General features: G+C 39.1%; 3 protein-coding genes across 3 annotated transcripts in view; 1 reads left to right on the plus strand and 2 right to left on the minus strand.

Moving 5' to 3' along the window:
* Nucleotides 1–327: 327 nt before the first annotated feature.
* Nucleotides 328–16366, minus strand: PGBD1 (piggyBac transposable element derived 1). Its single transcript, XM_036769274.1, has 3 exons — nucleotides 16347–16366; nucleotides 11028–11124; nucleotides 328–2292 (listed from the first exon to the last, which is right to left on the minus strand). The coding sequence occupies exons 2-3, from the start codon at nucleotides 11111–11113 to the stop codon at nucleotides 735–737; spliced, it is 1644 nt and encodes a 547-aa protein (XP_036625169.1). The 5' UTR covers nucleotides 11114–11124; nucleotides 16347–16366; the 3' UTR covers nucleotides 328–734.
* LOC118858683 (G kinase-anchoring protein 1-like) lies at nucleotides 13340–14600 on the plus strand. The gene has a single exon (XM_036769275.1). The coding sequence runs from the start codon at nucleotides 13662–13664 to the stop codon at nucleotides 14538–14540; it is 879 nt and encodes a 292-aa protein (XP_036625170.1). The 5' UTR covers nucleotides 13340–13661; the 3' UTR covers nucleotides 14541–14600.
* The window catches only part of LOC118857895 (piggyBac transposable element-derived protein 1-like), a 49118-nt gene continuing 45229 nt past the window's right edge, over nucleotides 13607–17495 (minus strand). Inside the window, exons 5-6 of the mRNA XM_036768369.1 lie at nucleotides 16347–16473; nucleotides 13607–13791 (exon numbers count right to left, since the gene is read on the minus strand). Of these exons, the coding sequence (XP_036624264.1) occupies nucleotides 13607–13791; nucleotides 16347–16473 (312 nt within the window). The remainder of the gene's footprint in view (nucleotides 13792–16346; nucleotides 16474–17495) is intronic.

A 17495-nucleotide genomic window follows, 5' to 3' on the forward strand; every position in this document is an offset into this window, starting at 1 on the left:
TACTATGGGGCCTCCTCAATTAAGCACAAAACCATTTTTTAAAAAGAAATAAAAAACCTATGTGACTTCTTAAAAATAAGAAATCACATAGGAAAAACAAAAATTGTGAAAATGCTTATTATTCATGGCATGTAGTTTGGATGGGCAACCTATTGACTTAGTATACCACTAAATATATCTTAGATAGGCAATACTTTCACTGATTCCAAGTTACTCTCTAATAGAAAAATCCACCTTTTAAACATAAATATTCTCTTGTTGTTGCTGACTAGCTATCATAAAAACCCACAATATAAAAAAAAATCAAAATTGTAGATAATCCAAAGGGCAATGGAGAGATGCAGAGCAGACATTAGTAGGATGTAAAATACTGCCAATGATAATTTGCTTGCAAAAAGTGATATAAAATATATTATTTATGCTATGCAATATGATTAGAAAATGGTTGGCCCCAATACACACTAAGGGTTAATGTCACTCAAGACTGACACACTGCTTTCTTTGGATGGTTAAAAGATCCAGAGGAAGGACTCTTGTGCATTGGGTAGGTGCTCTATGGGTGATTAATATGAGGATATGAATTACAGAAGTTGAGGTGTCAATGTAATGATAGAGGAAGTACCTAAGTAACGCGTTTGCACCTCCAATAAATTTTTGAGGTACTGATGTTCTCATTTGGAAGCCATGATATATTTACTTTTCAGTTCTATATGTAATAGCTGACTTTATCTTGCTTAGTCTGCTAGATTAGCATTGTTCTCCAAATAGAAATGTGCAATGCATCTTCGGAAATCCAAAAGACTGGATGAAGTATCAGGGCAACAGATTCTATATAGGTGCCATGCATTGTTCATGGCTACATCAATAATGTAGCTTACCAAAATTGAATACCATTTTTTGCTTCTAATTCTTATTCTGTACTTGGAAATATTTTCATCCATCTTGGCAACACCATACCTACATACTTCATACAACTTAACTATTGATGGCTGACTTACTTGAATTTTTTTTTTTTCATCAACAGAATAGTTTACTTGGCTCAGTGGTTCTATGCCTACAGCATTGGAGCACAGGTTGATGGAATTTTCATCATTCCAACGACACAAAATTATCTCTTCCTTTTCTTCCACTCTGAAATCAAATGACCCCCTTTTCATTTTTTTTATATTTTCTGCATTCATGAAAGGACATTTTTCAGTCCTGTTATCACGAATTGCTCCTGTTGCCTTCACCCCTTTCTTCTTCAGAGCCGATATTAGTTTGATACTTGTGAAAAAGTTGTCAAAACATATATGATAAGGATACTGTCCTCGCTCCAAGAGAACATTAGCAAAGTTCATTACTAATTTTCCACCTAAACCAAGATCATGATCTTTTTCTGTTTTCAGGACTGGTTCACCTTGATAGGGTTCAAACCAAACTAAATAACCTTGGGTAGTTGCCCCACACCATATTTTATAACCAATTCTAATAGGTTTACCATTTAAGAATTGCTCACTATCAAAACATTCACATATTGATTTATCAAAGCAGTAATATTCCTCCAGGGGAGCATATAAGAGGAAATTTTTATTCATTTGATCTATAAGTGGCCTCAATTTTGTAAACTTGTCTGATTGATCTAGACAACTGTTATCTGCAAAATGGAGGTATGAAAATATTAATTCAAATCTTTCCCTTCTAATTGCATTGCTAACAAGACTCTGCTCTTTATCTGAAGTTTCCCAATACATTCCTCTCCTGGGATAACAAATATATCCACTCAAAAGAAGAACACCAAAAACACACTTCATTTCCTGAACTGTAACTTCCAAGGTGACATTTTTCTGAGAGGCATAATGATTTGTTTCATCAACAATTAACTTGAATGTTTCATCATCAAAAAATAATTCAAAGAACTCAACTGGATTTAGTTTCTCACTTTTGAGATTCAAAATTCCAGAATCCAATGCTGACCAGCTTGGAAAATTGGGCTGAATATCTCTTTTGATCCATTTCTTCTCTGTAAAAGTGGTTACTTTCTGCTTCTTTCTAGCAGGGTGTGACTCAACTTCATCTTCTTCATCAAAATCAGAATCAGCAGAGAATGTAAGATCTTGTAGTAATTCACTTACTCTTGCGTTGTCTTTTTTCTTATCTTTCCGTGTGATGTCACCTGCAGAATATTCCATAGATGAGATGTGCATTCTAGACCATAAGTCCCCAGGATTACGGTCTTTAAGAGTATTCAAAAATTCAATGTTTTTTTCAGCTTGTACAGGAGGACCAACAAGGATGTGAGGTGAACAATCTCTAGAAAAGGAAAAAATATGACATAAAACTCAGAAACTAGGGAAACATAAATGTTCTTGGAAATAAGCTCTCTCCTCTCTGGAGAGTGGAATTCATCTCTCCCTAAAAGACGCACATTTCTGGAAGATTTAGAAAAAGATGGACTTTAAAAAATGCTTTGAAATGACATGTTTGACAAATTACTCTCTCAAAGGGGTTCCAAAGGGGAAATTGATGTAAAAAGGAAAAAGAAAGGCTGGGATCACTTTTATTCATCAACTTCAATCTACTTGTATCTCTAGCATTTAGCACAGTACCTGGCACATAATAGGCATTTAATAAATATTTTTTGATTGTTAACCATGCCAAGATAGAGATAGTAAAATTAAGCCTTTTGATTCCTCCATGCAATCAACAACACAGGATGAAATAAGCTGCAATCAAGAATTAGTGGAAATAGAAAAAATAAAAGATGATAAGTTACACTCATTTTAAAGTTTCACTAATTATTTTAAAAGGATGGCTAAGTGGCACGGTGGATAGAGAACTGAGCCTCCAATCAAGAAGACCTGATTTAAATCTAGCCTCAGACACTGGGTAAGTCACTCAACCCTGTCTGCCTCAATTCCTCATCTGTAAAATAAGCTGGAAAAGGAAATGGCAAACCACAGTATCTTTGCCAATAAAACCCCAAAAGAGGTCATAATGAATCAGACATGACTAAAATGACTTGAACAACAAACTTGCTAAACAGTTATTTCCTATTATGTACCTAATATTTTGAGTTTACCAAACAACAGATTATTGAGTTCAGATATTTTTGATTTTTGATTATCTAGACCAGGGGTATGGAACCTGCAACCTTGAGACCACAAGTGGCCTTATAGGTCCTTGGGTGTGGCCTTTTGACTGAGTCCAAATTGTACTGGACAAATAGAGAAGTGAAGTACCTAAATAGAATTTTAGAAATGTTAGATATGTAATCTAGAGATTACTGAGTGGTAACAGAAAAGAAGGTGCATGAAAAAGGGAGGGAATAGCTCTTCCAGACCTCAAACTGTATTATAAAGCAGATGTCGTAACAATCATCTGGTACTAGTTCAAGATTAGAGAGACAGCTCAATGAAGAATTGATTAAGGGAATTCAGAAACAACAGAGCTCAACAAACAAGTATTTGATAATAATGGGAAATGAGTTATTTAGGGGAAAACTTTTTTTTAGTCATTTTTCAGTCATGAGCAACTTCTTTTTTTCATTTATTTTATTTTATTTTTAATTTATGGAATAAAACAAGCATTTCCTTGGCCACATTTGGGGTTTCCTTGCCATTTCCTTTTACAGACCATTTTGTAGATAAGGAAACTGAGGCAAACAGGGTTAAGTAACTTGCCCTGGGTCATATAGTTAGTAAGTGTCTGGGGCTGGATTTGAACTTAGGTCTTCCTGACACAACACCTGGCACTTTACCCACTGCACCACCTACCTAGTTGATAAACACTACTGGAAAAACTTTAAAGCAGTCAGTCAGAAATTAGTCTTAGGTAAACATCTTACACCACATTAATATAAAAGATCATACTATCAAAAAATTAGAAGAGAAATAGATTACATACTCATACCTATGGGTAAGAGATGTATTCTTTTTTTTTATATTTAAATTCTTAAACAAGAGATGGAAGCAATTACAAAAGATAGCTAACTTGAATTACTTGAAACTGAAAAGTTTCTACACAGACAACATTGACGCATGTAGGATAAGGGAAGTAGTTGAATGAGGGGGAAATGTTTGTACCAGATCTCCCTGATAAGAGGTTGGTATCCAAGCCACACAAACAACTAATATACATTATGATATGTTATTACAAATTTTCTCCCCATTTCTACCCTCCTGACCACTCCAAGATGGTGTATATTCTGGTTGCCCCATTCCCCAGTCAGCCCTCCCTTCTGTCACCCCACTTCCCCTCCCATCCCCCTTTCTCTTCTTCTCTTGTAGGGGAAGATAAATTTCTATGCCCCATTGCCTGTGTATCTGATTTCCTAGTTGCATGCAAAAACGTTTTTTTTTGTTTTTGAACATCTGTTTTTAAAACTTTGAGTTCCAAATTCTCTCCCCTCTTCCCTCCCCACCCACCCTCCCTAAAAAGGCAAGCAATTCAACATAGGCCACATGTGTATCATTATGTATAATCCTTCCACAATACTCATGCTGTGAAAGACTAACTATATTTTGCTCCTTCCTAACCTATCCCACTTTATTGAATTTTTTCTGTTGACCCTGTCCCTTTTCAAAAGTGTTTGTTTTTGATTACCTCCTCCCCCTGTCTGCCCTCCCTTCTATCATCCCTCCTTTTTTTAATCTTCTTCCTCCTTCTTTCCTGTGGGGTAAGATACACAATTGAGTGTGTATGGTATTCCCTCCTCAGGTCAAATCCGATGTGAGCAAGATTTACTCATGCCTCCTCACCAGCCCCCTCGTCCCTTCCTACAGAACCACTTTTTCTTGCCACTTTTATGTGAGATAATTTACCCCATTCTATCATTCCCTTTCTCCCTCTCTCAATATATTCCTCTCTTGTCCCTTATCCCTTAATTTTATTTTAGTTTTTTAGATATCATCCTTTCGTATTCAACTCACCCTGTGCCCTCTGTGTGTGTATATATACACACATACATACATAAATATGTATATATATACACACCTACATATATACATACATTGACACACATATGTGTATATATATACATATACATATATATACATATATGCATATTCCTTTCAGCTACTATGATACTGAGGTCTCATGAATCATACACATCATCTTTCCATATAGGAATGTAAACAAAACAGTTCAACTTTAGTAAGTCCCTTATGACTTCTCTTTCTTGTTTACCTTTTCATGCTTCTCTTGATTCTTGTGTTTGAAAGTCAAATTTTCTATTCAGTTTTGGTCTTTTCACTGAGAAAGCTTGAAAGTCCTCTATTTTGTTGAAAGTCTATATTTTGCCTTGGAGCATGATACTCAGTTTTGCTGGGTAGGTGATTCTTGGTTTTAGTCCCAGCTCCATTGACCTCCGGAATATCATATTCCAAGCCCTTCGGTCCTTCAATGTGGAAGCTGCTAGATCCTGTGTTATCCTGATTATTTTTCCACAATACGCCAATTGTTTCTTTCTGGCTGCTTGCAGTATTTTCTCCTTGACCTGGGAGCTCTGGAGTTTGGCAACAATATTCCTAGGAGTTTTCTTTTTGGGATCTTTTTGAGGAGGCAATTGGTGGATTCTTTCAACTTCTATTTTGCCCTCTGGCTCTAGAATATCAGGGCAGTTCTCCTTGATAATTTCTTGAAAGATGATATCCAGGCTCTTTTTTTGATCATGGCTTTCAGGTAGTCCAATAATTTTCAAATTATCTCTCCTGGATCTATTTTCCAGGTCAGTGGTTTTTCCAATGAGATATTTCACATTGTCTTCCACTTTTTCATTCCTTTGGTTCTGTTTTATAATATCTTGATTTCTCATAAAGTCACTAGCTTCCACTTGCTCCAATCTCATTTTTAAGGTAGTATTTTCTTCAGCGATCTTTTGGACCTCCTTTTCCATTTGGCTAATTCTGCCTTTCAAGGCATTCTTCTTCTCATTGGCTTTTTGGAGCTCTTTTGCTATTTGAGTTAGTCTATTTTTTAAGGTGTTGTTTTCTTCAATATTTTTTTCAACATTTTTTTGGTTCTCCTTTAGCAAGTCATTGACTTGTTTTTCATGGTTTTCTCGCATCATTCTCTTTTCTCATCCCAATTTTTCCTCTACTTCTATAACTTGCTCTTCCAAATACTTTTTGAGTTCTTCCATGGCCTGAGACCAGTTCATGCTTTTCTTGGAGGCTTTTGATGTAGGCTCTTTGACTTTGTTGACATCTTGCTGTATGTTTTGGTCTTCTTTCTCACCAGGGAAAGATTCCAAAGTCTGAGACTGAATCTGAGTGCGTTTTCTCTGCCTGGCCATACTCCCAGCCAGCTTACTTGACTCTTGAGTTTTTCATCGGGGTATGACTGCTTGTAGAGTAAAGAGTTCTATGTTCCAAGTTTGAGGGGATGCGCCATTAATTTCAGAGCTATTTCTATACAGCCAGCTCTGCCACACTGACACTCCTCCTTCCTCAAGAATCGCCAACCTGGACCTGATGAAAATCCTAAGCAGACTCTGCACTCCTGCTCTGATCCGCCACTTAATTCCTCCCACCAGGTGGGCCTCGGACCAGAAGCAACTGCAGCTCTAGTTCTGTAGCTGCACCTCTCCCTGCTGCCAATGGGGTGGTGGTGGAACTGCAAACTCTTTTCACTCTGTCCCCTGCAGCTTTTCCCACTAACCTTCTCTGTTGTCTTTGGTGTTTGTGGGTTGAGAAGTCTGGTAACTGCCACAGCTCACTGATTCAGGGGGTTAGCGCTTGTTCCGCCCAGCTCCTGGTCTGGTTGGTCCTGACGCCACCAGAGCTGAGCTCCGCTCTGCTCAGTGTGCAATAGACCTCATCCAGTGACCATTCAGCCTGTCCTGGGCTGGATCCCTGCTTCCCTCTGCTATTTTGTGGGTTCTGCAGTTCTAGAATTTGTTCAGAGCCATTTTTTATAGGTTTTTGGAGGGACCTGGCAGGGAGCTCACACAAGTCCCTGCTTTCCAGCTGCCATTTTGACTCCGCCCCTAAAATTTTTTTTTTAAGCTATGCTTTTTTTAAATCCTCTTATGCTGTAAATACAATTATTATGTTCCTTCACCTACTTTGATCTAATCTTTTTTTATGGTGGTCCTGTTCTGAGTGGCTCTCTTCTTCCCCTTAACTTGATCTCTTCTTGTTGTTTGATATCACTTTCTCTTTAGGGTTTTGCTTATTAAATTCTTGCTTATTAAATTAAATTATTAAAATTTTCTCCTCAGCTTATTTCTGGTTACGTAATTCTTCCCTTTTTTCCTTCCTCTTATTTTATCAAGTAGGCTCCTTCTTCCTCACCTTCCTTTTACTAGTCTTATTCATTAGTTTTCAAAATTTAATTTTTTGTGCTCCTTTCCAACAGGATCTCTCTCTCTCTCTCTCTCTCTCTCTCTCTCTCTCTCTCTCTGTCTGTGTATGTGTGTGTGTGTGTGTGTATCTCTCTCTCTCCCCCCCTTCTTCCCTCCTTCCCTCTCCCCTCTGTCCCCCTCCATTATCCAGCCTCTCTGTCTACTGTAGATACTCATTCTTTGATTCATGAACCCTATAATTATGTCAGTTGCCCCCAGGGGTTCCATTCACTCCTCCCAATGCGGCACAAGTAGACTTTTGGAACACCAAATACCATAGGCCTTATCCAGTGTAAGATCTTCATCTCCATTCACTGATATCTCTCTTCACCCAGTGGAGTATTTACAAGTAGAACCCTCTCCCACCACCAAAATAAGGCCTCCTTCCTTCCCCCTTTCTTTTCAATCTTTCCTCCTATCTCCTCATTCACTACCTGAGAACACAGAGGTCACCTTCCTATCACTGTCAGCTCATGATTTGACTCCACTGTATCACACACTCATCTCTATCCCCCTGCTCCCCTTGCCCTCTTTCATAGTCACACAAAAAACATCGATTTACCTGGAGAGAGGATGTCACCAGATCTACATCTTCACTGTTACCTTACATTTCCACCTTTACCCCTGCCTTGCCTGGGGCATTCCATCACATTCAAGGCACTCTCTCATCAACTAAGGCTATATGGAGCTTGCCTTACCTCCACCATTCCATCCTGATCTAGATGCTTTCTCTAGTCAACTATATTTACATAGCATAGCAGTTGCCATGGCTCTCTACTTATGTCCTCTCTACTTTCCAGCCACATATAATTGCCTCATGCCCTGGGACAACTCCATCCATATTCAAATCCCTGTGACAAATGATAAACTCATTCCTCAATGATTAACATATTTCCACCCTGTCATACTCACCCAATTCCATTGTTCAAACTCGATTCCTCATCCCTCACTGATTGTTCCTTTATTCCCATCCTCCTCAATTCAACCCCCCCAACTTCCCACTCTAAAGCTATATAACCCTTCCAACAAGCTTTCTGCAATGCCTGCTCCATAGGTAACAACCTATATTTCATCTTAAACCTTTTCTTTCCCTGCTCCCTTCATCCTCTTGCATGCTCTTGTCAAATATAATGTCCTTTTCTCAATATTGATCTTTCTTGACCTCTCTCCAACCCTGATACCATTATCTGCTTCTTCTCCTTGATACTCTCTTCTCCTTAGATTTTAATGACACTACTCTTTCCCAGTTCTCTTTCTACCTCTATGACTGTTCTTCTCTGTCTCTTTGGAGGGGCTTTCATCCACATCTTGTGCATTAAAATGATGGGTGTCCCTCAAGGCTCTGTCCTGGGCCCTCTTCTCTTCTCCATCTACACTATTTCACTTTGTTACCTCATTAGGTTCCACTGTTTCGATTATTCTTTTTATGATATGATTCTCAGATATATTTATTGATTCCTAACTTTCTCTCCCAGCTTCAATCGCATATAAACTGCCACCTTGACCTAGCTCTCCTGTAGACAAACCCTTTTTCTGCTTCCTAGCTTCTCTAATATTGTTGCGGGTACACCATTAGCTCCAGGTTCTCATCACAGAAGTCATTCTCAATTTCTTACTCTCACATTTCTTATGCAATCAACTGTCAATTTCTGTCACTTCTACCTTCATAACTCTCAAATATGACTCCTCTTTTCTGAGACTATAATCATCCTAATGCATACCTTCATTATCTTTATTATGAGCAATACCCTGTCTCAAGTCTTTCCCCACTCCAATCTATCCTTCACTCAGCAGTCAAATAATCTTCCTACAGTGCAAGCGTGACCATATAACCCCTTATTCAGTAAATTCCAGTGATCCCCTATTGCCTCTAGGATCCAATTGTTTAGCTCTTAAAGTCCTTCAAAACCTAGCCTTACATTTCCTGTCTTGTTAGACCTTCCTTTTCTCCATGTACTCTGTAATCTAATGACACTGGCCTTTCTTTGCACATGACACCCCATCTCCCCACTCAGAACACTTTCACTGGTTCTTTCCAGGTAGATTTGTTTGCCTGACCCAAAGAGTAAACCTGAGCTGTGCTGCTGTGAGTTCAATTCTGATCAGATAAGCCATCATCCAAGTGAATGAATAATTGTGTAAGGTGATCTCTATAGCCCAGAGACAGCCAGATGAGCTTTGCTGTTCTCTGGCTTAAAGGGAATTGTTTTTCCCATTAAGTGGTGCTTTCTAAAAGTCTTGTTAAGGGTGACAGTGATTCTAAAGAGTTTGTAAATGCTACATTTAAATAACAGAAGAGAACTTGCCTGCTGAAGAGTGGTGAGAACCAACAAACAAGCAGTAAGCAGAGAAGCAGTTTTATGTGATGCAGATACTCCAGAATAGAGGAAAAACATCAAAGCCTGAAGTCCAAAGTTATGAATTCCCCTGGGCACATAGGTTTTCCTTCCTCTTGAGTTTCCCTGTCAGATTTCTGTTTATGCCTATTCTTCACTGCATATATTGAAAACATGAGTGGGAGAGTGTGATTCAGGTTTATATGTGTGTTATACATGCACTGATTACATATGCACTGTATACATACTAATATATGCACTGTACTAGTATCTGTGATGTTTCTTTTGCCATTTATTAGATCAGTGATTATGCTTAATATCTAAAAGTATCATTATAGTATCTGGTTATATAGATAATAATAATAATTATAATCATCATGATGATAATAATAATGATAATAACATATATATAGAACTTTAAAGTTTACGAAGCAAATTACAAATATTTCATTTTATCCTCACAACTCTGGGAGGATTTGTTTTTACATTTTACAGATGGGAAAATTGATGTTGAGAGGTTAAATGACTTACACAGCTAGTTAGTGTCTGGGGCTAGATGTGAATTCAGGGGTTCTTGAATCCAGATCCATCATTCTATCCACTCTGCCACTTAGTTGTCTAAAAATACACTGGATAGGGGCTCAAGTGTTAAAGTGTTGATAGGGAAAATGTATTTCCCCTCAACAGCATTACCTCTTAGACTCCGAGAGAGTTTGAGGGAAATAGTAGGGTAGTTGTTTATCTCTGATAATCTAGGCCTACCACATTGAGGCTAAGTTAGAGTGAAGAGATAATGGTGTCAACATGCAACATATGTGGAGATTAAAAAAACATACACATATACATATATATGCATATATAAATATGGATATACACAAAACACATATTTGGGAAATGTCTCATTATGAAGTACTTCTCCCTATGGAGTCAAGAAGAAGTTGTGTGTTTTGTAATTTATAAGGAATCTATAAGAAGACAAAAAGGGAAAACGTGTTATGAGACCTCATTGTTTGAACTGCTATAAGTAATCTGTTATAAGGAAACTTCATAATTTTACTGTAACATAACTAATGATGGTAGATCAAAACTACTGGATGATAGACATTCATGACCCCCACAATATACATCATGGAAAAATACATACATACACATTTACAAGAGAGACAGAGAGCTAGCTCCTTATCTGCCTTCAGTAAGCAAAGATCACCACCACAAGGCAGAAACTCTATAAATGTAAGAATTGTTCAAAAGCTTTGATTTGAAATTTTCAATGAAGTTTTTCCTTTATCTATCACACATTATTGCCTTGCCTGCTTTCCAACTTGTTATTCACAAGGTTCTTAACACTGGTAACCCAGATAACATACCTTTTGAGCACAATAGAGACATCTTCTTGTGGGTGTATTTCTTTGGAAATTTCTTGCTTTGGAAGCAACATTCTATCTTTAATCATGATCTCTCCAGCTGAAATAATAAACAGAATATACAAATGTTACCTGTTCCCTATTCTAGGAAAAAGGAACCTAAGCTAAGGGGAATAAGATGATTCAAATAAAACAGCTGTGATGCGACTTACTTGCAGAATGCATTACAATATGGAGAAAAAGGAAGACAAAGTAAAAAACAAGTACTAAAGAGATAGGGTAAAGAGGACAGAAAGTATTTGAACAGGTTCAGATAAGGACAAGTGGAAGGGGAGTCACATAAGGATACCTTTAAACAATAAGAAAGATTTTTTTCTATGAAGATGACGATGTGATTAGGATATTGGGAGAGGTGTTAAGTGGACCTTGGAATTGGCCCACAGAATGATGAACGAGTTCATTAGAAAAGGTCATAAGATTGTTTCACGGGGGCGGAGCCAAGATGGCGGCTGGTAAGCAAGGACTAGAGTGAGCTCCGTTACCGAGTCCCTCCAAAAACCTATAAAAAATGGCTCTGAACCAATTCTAGAACGGCAGAACCCACAGAACAGCAGAGGGAAGCAGGGCTCCAGCCCAGGACAGCCTGGATGGTCTCTGGGTGAGGTCTATTCCACACGGAGCTGGGAGCTGGGAGCCGGGAACGGAGTGGAGCAGAGCCCAGCCTGAGTGGCGTAGACCAACAAGACCAGCAACCGGGCGGAGGGGGCCCTAGCGCCCTGATTCAGTGAGCTGCGGCAGTTATGAGACTTCTCAACCCACAAACACCAAAGACTGCGGAGAAGGTTAGTGAGAAAAGCTGCGGGAGTAGAAGGAGTTCGCGGTTCAGCTTCCAGCCCCGGGGGCAGCGGAGGTGGGGCAGGTACAGCTGTTGTTACTTCCGGCTCCAGGCCCACCTGGTGGGAGGAATTAAATGGCGGATCAGAGCAGGGGTGCACAGCCTGCTGAAGATCTAAGCCCAGTTTGGGTTGGGGGTTCTTGGGGAAGGAGCAGTGCGGGTCTGACAGAGCTGGCACCTCCCCCCCAAATGTGGAACTTAGAACTCGTTAGTCTACAAGCAGTCATACCCCACTGAAAAACTCAAGGGTCAAGTTAGTTGGTTGGGAATATGGCCAGGCAGCGAAAACGCGCCCAGATTCAGTCTCAGACTTTGGATTCTTTCTTTGGTGACAAAGAAGACCAAAACATACAGCCTAAAGAAGACAACAAAGTCATAGAGCCTACAACAAAAGCCTCCAAGAAAAACATGAACTGGCCCCAGGCCATAGAAGAACTCAAAAAGGATTTGGAAAAGCAAGTTAGAGAAGTAGAGGAAAAATTGGGAAGAGAAATGAGAAGGATGAGAGAAAACCATGAAAAACAAGTCAATGACTTGCTAAAGGAGACCCAAAAAAATACTGAAAAATACACTGAAGAAAACAACACCTTAAAAAACAGACTAACTCAAATGGCGAAAGAGCTCCAAAAAGCCAATGAGGAGAAGAACGCCTTGAAAGGCAGAATTAGCCAAATGGAAAAGGAGGTCCAAAAGACCACTGAAGAAAATACTACTTTAAAAATTAGATTGGAGCAAGTGGAAGCTAGTGACTTTATGAGGAATCAGGATATTATAAAACAGAACCAAAGGAATGAAAAAATGGAAGACAAAGTGAAATATCTCCTTGGAAAAACCACTGACCTGGAGAATAGATCCAGGAGAGATAATTTAAAAATTATTGGACTACCTGAAAGCCATGATCAAAAAAAGAGCCTAGATACCATCTTTCAAGAAATTATCAAGGAGAACTGCCCTGATATTCTAGAGCCACAGGGAAAAATAGAAATTGAAAGAATCCATCAATCGCCTCCTCAAATATATCCCAAAAAGAAATCTCCTAGGAATATTGTTGCCAAATTCCAGAGCTCCCAGATCAAGGAGAAAATACTGCAAGCAGCCAGAAAGAAACAATTTGAGTATTGTGGAAACCCAATCAGAATAACCCAAGACCTGGCAGCTTCTACATTAAGAGATCGAAGGGCTTGGAATGCGATATTCCGAAGGTCAATGGAGCTAGGATTAAAACCTAGAATCACCTACCCAGCAAAACTGAGTATCATGTTCCAAGGCAAAATATGGATTTTCAATAAAATAGAGGACTTTCAAGCTTTCTCAATGAAAAGACCAGAACTGAATAGAAAATTTGACTTTCAAACAGAAGAATCAAGAGAAGCATGAAGAGGTAATCAAGAAAGGGAAGGCGTGCTCTCCCGTCTCCCCCGCGCCCCCGCCCCCTTCTCCTCCCAGTTGACGGAGGAGCCAGAGACCCAACGCCCAGCGCGGCCGGCCCCGAGGAGCCGCCGCGGCCAGCCAGCCAGCCGAGGAAGAGGAGGACGGAGTGGGGGGAAGCCGCGGAGGGGAACGCGGTATTGCATTCTTCATGCGCGTCTGAAGTCTCGCCCAGCCAGACTGCTTCCTTGCTTTGCCTTGTGCTAATAAGATTTGGGGCACCTGTTAACACCGTAGGAGCGGAGAAGTTGGCTCTTGTTCACGGATGAGGAATTATTCTCTGATAGACTTTTCTTAAGAGAGGCATCTTTACAATGGCTTCAGCTGTAATCAGTTCTGTTCCCACTACTGCATCTCGTTTCGCTCTCTTGCAAGTAGATAGTGGCAGTGGTTCTGATTCTGAGCCTGGGAAGGGCAGAGGTCGAAATCCTGGAAAGTCCCAAACTTTGGGGAGCAAACCAACCACGAATGAAAAGAAGAAAGAAAAAAGAAGAAAGAAGAAGGAACAGCAGCAGAGTGAAGCAAATGAGCTGAGGAATATTGCTTTTAAGAAGATTCCCCAGAAATCCTCCCAGGTAGTTTGTAGCTCTCCACAGGAGCTTTCATTGCCAAACCCAGTACAGAAAGACTTACAAGAAGAGAATTGGCAAGAGTGGAGACAGAGAGATGAACAGGAATATGAGAACGTCGAGAATGCTTCCCCTCAATCCAAAGGTGTGAATAAAAAAGAAAAAAGAAAGAATCATCAGGGGAGGGACAAACCGCTCACAGTGTCGCTGAAAGACTTCCAGTCGGAAGCAAACATAGATCACCTTAGTAAAAAAACTGAGGAGGTATACTTGAAAGATGGAAGAACAGAAAGACTAAAGTTGGAACTCGAAAGAAAAGATGCTGAAATTCAGAAGTTGAAAAATAACATCACTCAGTGGGAGGCAAAATATAAAGAAGTAAAAGCAAGGAATGCTCAGTTATTGAAAATGTTGCAAGAAGGTGAAATGAAAGACAAAGCAGAAATACTTCTTCAAGTTGATGAATCACAAAGTATCAAAAATGAGCTAACCTTACAGGTGACTTCACTTCATGCTGCATTAGAGCAAGAAAGATCAAAAGTGAAGGCATTACAAGCAGAATTAACAAAATATCAGGGTGGCAGAAAAGGGAAAAGAAACTCCGAGTCTGACCAGTGTAGGTGATCTCATTAGCCATGAAGATACACACACACACAGACACACACACACACACACACACACACATACATATACACATACACACACACACACACACACACAAACTTTTCAGGGTTTTGAAAAAATGTATATATTTAATGCTGTACAACTGCTGACCTATGCAGTTTTTGTTGGGGAAAAAAACTAAAATGACTAATTGATTAACCATCCAAAAACTATTTCATTTTTCTGTTGGTTTAAAGTGAAAAGTAGGAAAGTAGAATTCCAGAAAAACTCAGTGAGTCATCACTGTTTGCTGTCCATGCTCATCACTTTAGTTTTTCATCAGTCAATAAAATTTACTCTTCCAAAAAAAAAAAAAAAAAAAAAAAAGGGAAATTGCAAGGGACTTACTAAAGTTGAACTATTTTGTTTACATTCCTACATGGAAAGATGATGTGTATGATTCATGAGACCTCAGTATTAGGATAGTTGAAGGGAATATGCATATATATATGTATATGTTTATGTATATATATAAGAGAATGTGTATGTATGTATATATCTATATGTATATGTATGTATGTGTATGTATGTGTATATATATATGTCTGTTTATATGTGTATATATGTGGATATATATATGTATACATATGTATATGTATATATATATATATATATATATGTAAAAGAGAGAGAGCAGACACAGGGTGAGTTGAAGATGAAGGGAAAATATCTAAAAGAAATAAAATGAAATTAAGGGATGAGAGAGCAACATACTGAGAGAGGGAGATAGAGAGAGATAGAATGGGGTGGATTATCTCACGTAAAGGTGGCAAGAGGAAGCAGTTCTGTGGGAGGAAGGGAGAGGGCAGGTGAGGGGGGAATGAGTGAACCTTGCTCTCATCAGATTTGGCCTGAGGGGGAATATCATACATACTCAGTTGGGTATCTTACCCCACAGGAAAGAAGAGGGAGGAAGATAAAAATATATATATAAATAAATAAAAGGGGGGGGATGATGGAGGGGAGGGCAGATGGGGGTGGAGGTAATCAAAATAAACACTTTGGAAATGGGACAGGGTCAAGGGAGAAAATTCAATAAAGTGGGATGGGTTGAAAAGGAGCAAAATGTAGTTAGCCTTTCACAACATGAGTATTGTGGAAGGGTTATACATAATGGTACATGTATGGCCTAGGTTGAATTGCTCGACTTCTTAGGGAGGGTGGGTAGGAAGGGAAGAGGGGAGAGAATTTGGAACTCCAAGTTTTAAAATCAGATGTTCAAAAAAAAAAGTTTTTACATGCAACTAAAAAATAAGATACACAGGCAATGGGGCATAGAAATTTATCTTGCCCTACAAGAAAGGAAGGGAAAAGGGGATGAGAGGGGAGGGGGGTGGTAGAGGGGAGGGCTGACTGGGGAACAGGGCAACCAGAATATAAGCCATCTTGGAGTGGGGGGGGAGGGTGGAAATGGGGAGAAAATTTGTAATTCAAACTGTTGTGAAAATCAATGCTGAAAACCAAATATGTTAAATAAATAAATTTAAATTGAAAAAAAAAAAGAAAAGGTCATAAGTAGAAAAGGAAGAATAAGAAGATGAGAAGAACAGAATGTGGATATAGGTGTGTTTGGGGTGACTAGGAAGCATAGAAGATTAGAGAAGGCAGGAAACAGTGGTAAAAAACAAAGATGATTAGCAAGAGAAGATAATTATCAAAACTGTGAAACAATGATTGGTGACTAGCTGGAAGTAGAATCAAAAGGGCAAAGTCAGGGTTAGAGAGCTGGGGGAGAGGGCTGGAGTTGTACCAGTGGTCTTTCCTTACTTAGCAAGTCAAGGTTCCTAAAATTCTTCAGTGCCACATTCCGACATGTATTCTCTTGAGCTGAGTCAAAACATTGCCACTCTTCTGAAACAAGGAACTTCACTTCTTCCTCAGTCTTCACTGATGTCTGAATTATGAAAAGATCAATCAATCAATAAGCATTTACTAAGTGCCTATTTTGTATTAAACACTGTTCTAAGCAATGAGGATACAAAAGCAAAAATGAAAAAGTCCTTGCCTTCAAGGACCTTACACTGGATGGGGAAAATAACATGTACAGAGCTAAGTATATTTAATACATATAGAAAGGAAATACGAAGTAATTTCACCAGGGGTGGGGGAAAGGGAAGCCCTAGCTTAAAAGGGAAGGGGAAGATCAGGAAACATCTTTTTTTTGTTGTTTTGGTTTTTTGGGGCAGGGCAATTGGGGTTAAGTGACTTGCCCAAGGTCACACAGCTAGTACATATGTCAAATGTCTGAGGCCGGATTTGAAGTCAGGTCCTCCTGACTCCAGGGCTGGTGCTCTACTCACTGCACCACCTAGCTGCCCCACAGGAAATGTCTTTTACAGCAGTTTCAAAGGAAAAGGAAACTAGGGATTCTAGAAGGCAGAATCGAGGAGTCAAGGAATTTTAGGAAAGGGAGAGGAAAGGAGCAGTAGCTTGTACAAAGGCACCTACACAACCATCAGAATAAGGAGATACCTTGCTAATCCTTGCAAATGAAATTAATAAACAAGTATTTATAAAACCTTGTCCAGTGTTTTCCAAACATAGGACAGTGGATTGGTCTAACAAAAATGGCACAAGCAATTATTTTTGCTTTTCTTTGTGTCCCCACAACTGTGTGTGGCACATAGCAAGCTCTTAATAAATGTTTGCTGACTGATTGGTAACTTTCAAATATGTCAATAAGGAAAACCTAAAATTAATCTAATGGACATTCATCCTTTTAGTTAAAGTCTTTTGCCATAATCAAAATGTAAAAATTCTCAAGTGGAGTAACACATTAAGCCACAATCAGTGATTGTATTGTTAATGAATTTATCAGATCCTTTCTTCTACAGAAGGTACATGACCACTTAATCTCTTGCTACAGGGACAATCCTACCACTCAACTAAGACTAGAACAGGTTCATTAGGAGGAAC

Source organism: Trichosurus vulpecula, chromosome 7 (assembly GCF_011100635.1).
Source record: "Trichosurus vulpecula isolate mTriVul1 chromosome 7, mTriVul1.pri, whole genome shotgun sequence".
Classification (NCBI taxonomy): Eukaryota; Metazoa; Chordata; class Mammalia; order Diprotodontia; family Phalangeridae; genus Trichosurus; species Trichosurus vulpecula.